At 44.9% G+C, this 6,950-nt stretch overlaps 1 protein-coding gene across 1 annotated transcript; it reads left to right on the top strand.

The window, feature by feature from the left end:
• The first annotated feature begins 5,993 nt into the window (after nucleotides 1–5,993).
• LOC140897726 (olfactory receptor 14A16) lies at nucleotides 5,994–6,950 on the top strand. Its single transcript, XM_073310711.1, has one exon. The coding sequence runs from the start codon at nucleotides 5,994–5,996 to the stop codon at nucleotides 6,948–6,950; it is 957 nt and encodes a 318-aa protein (XP_073166812.1).

Below are 6,950 nucleotides of genomic sequence, written 5' to 3'. Positions count from 1 at the left end.
ATTGTAGGTCACATGTCTGTGCTACAAATTTATATTTTATTTTGCCATCCTGTGGGGACCCCCTTTGTGACTTAGCCCTGCCTTGTTTTTAGCCAAGGGTCCTTCCAGGGACGTTGCCTTCATGTGAGATCCAGGGCAGGTACTGTTCCCACTCTGTGGGGTTAGGATCAGCTAGTGCAGGTTGTCAGGGTGGTTTGATCCAGAGGTGAGAGCAGACCTGGGCTCACAGCCCTAGAGACTGGAGTCAGCTATTTAGCCCCAGAACATGAACATCCTGGGCTGTGACCGTATCTGAAGCTTGCACAAGCCAGCATCAGCTCTAGAGCTGGGAGGGGCTTTCGGAAAGAGAGAGAACCAGGCAATCCTGGCAGTGGATGCATAGATAGATAGATAGATAGATAATGACCAATGATTCCTAACACTGCAAGATCAAATGCACTGCAAATTGGGATAAAGAAGAAAGGCAAGAGCATATTTGGATACGGACTGGCTAACCTAGTGAGGAGGGCTTTAAACTTTGTTCAACGGGGGCAGGTGACCAAAGCCCACAGGTAAGTCAAAAACATGGAGACCTGGGAGAAGTGTTGGAATCTGGGGGAAGCATGGGCTGCTATAGCAGAAATAAGGGAGAGACAAGACATAACTGGTGGGGGGAGAATCAAATCAATATCTTAGATGTCTGTATACTAATGTGAGAAATATGGGGAATAAGCAGGAAGAACTCAAAATACTAGTAAATAAACACAACTATGACATAGTTGGCATCATGGAGACTTGGTGGGATAATACACATGACTGGAATATTGGTATAGAAGGGTACAGTTGGTCAGGAAGGACAGGCAGGGGAAAACGGAGGAGGTGTTGCCTTATATATTAAAAATGTATACACTTGAACTGAAGTTGAGGTGGAAATAGGAGACAGACTTGTTGAAAGTCTCTGGGTAAGGATAAAAGGGGTAAAAAACAAGGGCAATGTCATGGTAGGGGTCTACTACAGACCACCTAACCAGGTAGAAGAGGTGGATGAAGCTTTTTTTAAACAACTAACAAAATCATCCAAAGCATAGGACTTGGTGGTGATGGGGGACTTCAGCTACCCAGACATCTGTTGGGAAAATAACACAGCAGAGCACAGATTATCCAACAAGTTCTTGGAATGCATGGGAGACAATTTTTTATTTCAGAAGGTGGAGAAAGCTACTAGGGGAGAGGCTGTTCTAGATTTGATTTTGACAAATAGGGAGGAACTGGTTGAGAATTTGAAAGTGGAAGGTGTCTTGGGTGAAAGTGATCATGAAATGGTAGAGTTCATGATTCCAAGCAATGGTAGGAGGAAAAACAGTGTTGTACTTAAAGTACTGCACAGGATCTTTTCAGGGGGAATAAGGCAAAGCACCACATTTATTGGTAATACATGTATCAATCAATACTCTATCATATGCATGCGGTATATATTACACTCATGCACTCACATACATACACAAGCACACTCCATCTTGTTGTTGTTACCAACTAGTTGCTCCCCTTAACTTCACTGGCCAGGTGAATTAGATGTGGGAGGGGTGGAGCAGGGCTTCTGTCGATCCGGATCGATGCTCCAATGTTGACTTGGGGTCCTCTGCAAGACACCTCATATTTATAGCAGCTTCTCTCTCATGCAAATCTATGCCAGATACGAAATCTGTGTCTGTGTCCATTGGTCCTTTGTGCTGCTTCCTTCTGGGTGTTGTCTTAATGCTGCCACATTTATTTTCAAAGAGGGTATTTTCAAAAGAAGGTGATCGCTTCTAACTCCCAAGGCCGTCAATATGTTTGATCTTCTTTAGTGAGCCCACTTGACAAGTTTTATTGTTCTTGGGTCTGGCTTCCATCTCCTCTCCAATGGTTGCAGCTGTCTGGAGGTGCTTGCCTTCCACGCCTTACCCATTCACACCTCGTTCATTCAACAGGTCAATTGATTAACGGGGGGGGGGGGGCAGGAGGGAGAGATCTTATTCTACTTCTAGCAAAAAGACATTTTTAACATTATACCAAGGCTCAATACAAAGTTTTCTAAATAAGGATCTGATATAAAGTTGTAGGAAAATAGAGGCATAATACAAAGTCATATGAAAGTTATGTGAAGATGCTTAATGCAGAGATTTATCTACAACAGCACAATAAAGACAATGGATTTCAGGAAGGCAGACTTTTTAGCAAACTCAGGGAGTTGGTAGGTAAAATCCCATGGGAAGCAAGTCTAAGGGGAAAAATAATAGAAGACAATTGGTAGTTTTTCAAAGAGACATTATTAAGGGCACAAGAGCAAACTATCCCATTGTGTAAGAAAGATAAGAAGTATGGCAAGAGACTACCCTGGCTTAACCAGGAGATCTTCAATGATCTAAAACTCAAAAAAGAGTCCTACAAAAAGTGAAAACTAAGTCAAATTACAAAGGATGAATATGAACAAATATCACAAGTGTGTAGGGACAAAATTAGAAAGGTCAAGGCACAAAACGAGATCAAACTAGCTGGGGACATAAAGGGTAAAAAGAAAACATTCTACAAATACATTAGAAGCAAGAGGAAGACTAAGGACAGGGTAGGCCCATTACTCAATGAGGGGGGAAAAACAATAACAGAAAATGTGGAAATGGAAGAGGTGTTCAATGACTTCTTTGTTTCAGTTTTCACCAAGAAGGTTGGTGGCGATTGGACGTCTAACATAGTGAATGCAGTGAAAATGAGGTAGGATCAGAGGCTAAGATAGGGAAAGAACAAGTTAAAAATTACTTAGACATGTTAGATGTCTTCAAGTGACCAGGGCCTGATGAAATGCATCCTAGAAAACTCAAGGAGCTGACTGAGGAGATATCTGAGCCATTAGTGATTATCTTTGAAATGTCATGGAAGATGGGAGAGATTCCAGAAGACTGGAAAAGGGCAAATATAGTGCCCATCTATAAAAAGGGAAATAAGGATAATCCAGGGAATTACAGACCAGTCAGCTTAACTTCTGTACCCAGAAAGATAAAGGAGCAAATAATTAAGCGATCAATTTGCAAACATCTAGACAATAATGAGGTGATAAGTAACAGTCAGTATGGGTTTGTCAAGAACAAATCCTGTCAAACCAACCTGATAGCTTTCTTTGACAGGGTAAAAAGCCGTATGGATAGGGAAGAATCGGTAGATGTGGTATATCTTGACTTTAGTAAGGCTTTTAGTACTGTCTCGCATGACCTTCTCATAAACAAACTAGGGAAATGCAACCTAGATGGAGCTACTATAAGGTGGGTGCATAACTGGTTGGAAAACTGTTCCCAGAGAGTAGTTATGAATGGTTCAGTCATGCTTGAGGGGTGTAACGAGTGGGGTCCCACAGGGATCGGTTCTAGGTCTGGTTCTGTTCAATATCTTCATCAATGATTTAGATAATGGCACAGAGAGTACACTTATAAAGTTTGCAGATGATACCAAGCTGGGAGGGGTTGCAAGTGGATAGGGTTATAATTCAAAATTATCTGGACAAACTGGAGAAATGGTCTGAAGTAAATAGGATGAAATTCAATGAGGACAAATGCAAAGTTCTCCACTTAGGAAGGAACAATTAGTTGCACACATACAAAATAGCAAATGACTGCCTAGGAAGGTGTACTGTGGAAAGGAATCTGGGAGTCATAGTGGATAACAAGCTAAATATGAGTCAAAAGTGCAACACTGTTACAAAAAAAGCAAATCTCATTCTGAGATGTATTAGCAGGAGTGTTGTAAGCAAGACAAGAGAAGTAATTCTTCTGCTCTACTCTGTGCTGATTAGGCCTCAACTAGAGTAGTGTGTCCAGTTCTGGGCACCACATTTCAGGAAAGATGTGGACAAATTAGAGAAAGTCCAGAGAAAAGCAACAAAAATTATCAAAGGTCTAGAAAACATGACTTATGAGTGAAGATTGAAAAAAAAAAATTGGTTCATTTAGTCTGGAGAAGAGAAGACTGAGAGGGGACCTGATAACAGTTTTCAAGTACATAAAAGGTTGTTACAAGGAGGAGGGAGAGAAGTTGTTCCTCTTAACCTCTGAGGATAGGACAAGAAGCAATGGTTTTAAATTGCAGCAAGGAAGGTTTAGGTTGGACATTAGGAAAAAACTTCCTAGCTGTCAGAGTGGTTAAGCACTGGAAAAAATTGCCTAGGGAGGTTGTGGTGTCTCCTTCATTGGAGATTTTTAAGAGCAGGTTAGACAAACACCTGTCAGGGATAATCTAGATCAGGGTGGGCAAACTACGGCCAGCGGGCCACATCTGGCCCGCGGGACCGTTCTGCCCAGCCCCTGAACTCACAGCCAGGGAGGCTAGCCCTGGCCCCTCCCGTGCTGTTCTCCCTCCCCCGCAGCCACACCACTGTGCAGGCAGTGCTCTGGGCGGTGGGGCAGAGCACTCCCGCGGGGGTCCTGGGGGACAGTCAGGGGACAGTGGGCAGAGATTTGGGGGGGCCAGTCAGCGGCCGGGGAACGGGGGGGGGAGAGTTGGATAAGCGTGGGAGTCCTGGGGGACCTGTCAGGGGGCGGGGGTGTGGATAGGGGTCGGGTCAGTCAGGGGACAGGGAACGGGGGGGTTGGATGGGGTTGGGGTGCTGGGGGGTTGGTTAGGGGCAGAGGGTCCCAGGGGGCAGTCAGGGGACAAAGAACAGTGGGGGTTGGATTGGGGGTGGGGTCCTGGGGGGGGGCGATTAGGGGCACGGGGTCTCGGGAGGGGGTGGTCAGGGAACAAGGAGCAGGGGGGGTTGGATGGGTCAGAGATTCTGAGGGGGGCAGTCAGGGGGCTGGAAGTGGGAGGAGGCGGATAGGGGCAGGGGCCAGGCTGTTTGAGGAGGCACAGCCTCCCCTACCCTGCCCTCCATACAGTTTTTCATCTACCATGTGGCCCTTGGGCCAAAAAGTTTGCCCACCTCTGGTCTAGATAATACTTAGTCCTGCCATGAGTGCAGGGGACTGGACTAGATGATCTCTCGAGGTCCCTTCCACTTCTATGATTCTATGAGTCTATGAAAGTAAGTTTTCTATTTCAATTAAATATGTTAGAGTATTAATGTACAGGGAAAATTTAATATCAGAAATATGAATTGTCATTAGAACTCTTTGAGACTTTAACTATCAAATTATGCAGACATCTAGAGATCAGATTTTTTTTAAAAAAATTTCATCAGAAAAAATTAACTTTTCATTGAGGTTGTGAGAACCAAACAATTTCAGCCTAAATCTGGGCAGACTTTTTGGCCCAAGGGCCACATGGGGGTTGCAAAACTGTATGGAAGGCCGGGCAGGAGAGGCTGTGGTGGAGCCAAGAGTAGAACCCAAGTCTCCTGACTGCCACTGACCCACACAATACAGAGATAAAGTCACAGAGGGAAACAATACAACATAGCAGTAACTGAGCGACGCTACTAGCCCATCATCGCCCAGAGATGGAAATGCAGCTACAATTTGGTGCCATAAATCAATGTGTAAACAGGCAGCAGGCCATCTGTGTGGTATTGGGGTGGAATCATCACAGACGAGCTGCCATGTGGGACTCCGGATGAGTCTATCCTGCATTTCCCAGAAAAGTGGGAATCAGACTGTGTAGGCATTTTAGTTGGTGTCTGTAGCAATAGGGGCACAATGCTGGCTAACATTCTTGGATTTGGGTTGTTTTGTTCCATCCTCCATACTGCATTTGATCAAGCCACATATTAGGCCAGATCCTCAGATGGAGTAAACTGACCCCAACTACATTGACTTTAAGGGAGCGATGCCAATTTACACTCCCGTGATAATGCACCAGAGTCGTGCTCTGGTTGTGAGCAGCCCTCACTACTCCAGTCAATAGAAGTGATGAATGCTGTGCACCTTTGACATTTATATAATGAGATATTATGGAGAGGGGAATTGGAGTCATTCCCTCTCTCACTATAATCCTGGCCATTGCCCTTGTCTTTCCCTCCACAGGCAGGACACTATGAACTAAGAAAGAAAATGTCCAACCAAACCAACATAACTGAGTTCCTTCTCCTGGGATTCTCTGACATTCGGGAGCTGCAGATTTTGCACGTTGTGGTGTTTCTAGTGCTTTACCTGGCAGTCCTGACAGGGAATCTTCTCATCATCATAGTCATAGCTCTTGACCACCACCTTCACAGCCCCATGTACTTCTTCCTGATGAATTTGTCCATCCTGGACCTCGGTACCATCTCTGTCACCATCCCCAAGTCCATGGCTAATTCCCTCATGAACACCAGATCCATTTCCTATTCTGGATGTGTTGCCCAAGTCTTTTTCCTCGTCTTCTTTGCTGTAGCCAACTTCGCCTTACTCACCATCATGGCGTACGATCGATACGTCGCCATCTGCAAACCACTGCACTATGAGACTATAATGAACAGGAGAGCTTGTGTCCAAATGGCAGCCAGTGCCTGGATCAGTGTAACTGTATATTCTTCACTGCACACCAGGAACACATTTGCAATCTCCTTCTGTGGAGGCAACATGGTGGATCAGTTCTTCTGTGAAATCCCTCAGCTACTCAAGCTCGCCTGCTCTGACACATACCTTGGTGAAGTTGAGGTACTCATCTTGAGTGCATGCTTAGGCTTAAGCTGTTTTGTTTTTTTAATTGTGTCATATACTCAGATCTTGCAAACAGTGCTGAGAATCCCCTCTGAGCAGGGTAGGCATAAAGCCCTATCCACCTGCCTCCCTCACCTCATTGTGGTCTCCTTGTTTGTTTCCACTGGCATCTTTGCATATCTGAAACCCACCTCCAGCTCTCCATCAGGTCTAGATCTCATGGTGGCTGTTCTTTATTCCGTGCTGCCGCCAGTGATGAATCCGATCATCTACAGCATGAGGAACAAGGAAATCAAAGCTTCCCTGAGGAAACTGACTGGGTGGAGATTATTCACAAAGAATAAAATGTCTATATTTCTCTTATGA

This window comes from Lepidochelys kempii, chromosome 14 (assembly GCF_965140285.1).
Source record: "Lepidochelys kempii isolate rLepKem1 chromosome 14, rLepKem1.hap1, whole genome shotgun sequence".
Classification (NCBI taxonomy): Eukaryota; Metazoa; Chordata; order Testudines; family Cheloniidae; genus Lepidochelys; species Lepidochelys kempii.
This window is presented reverse-complemented; position numbering and strand designations above follow the sequence as displayed.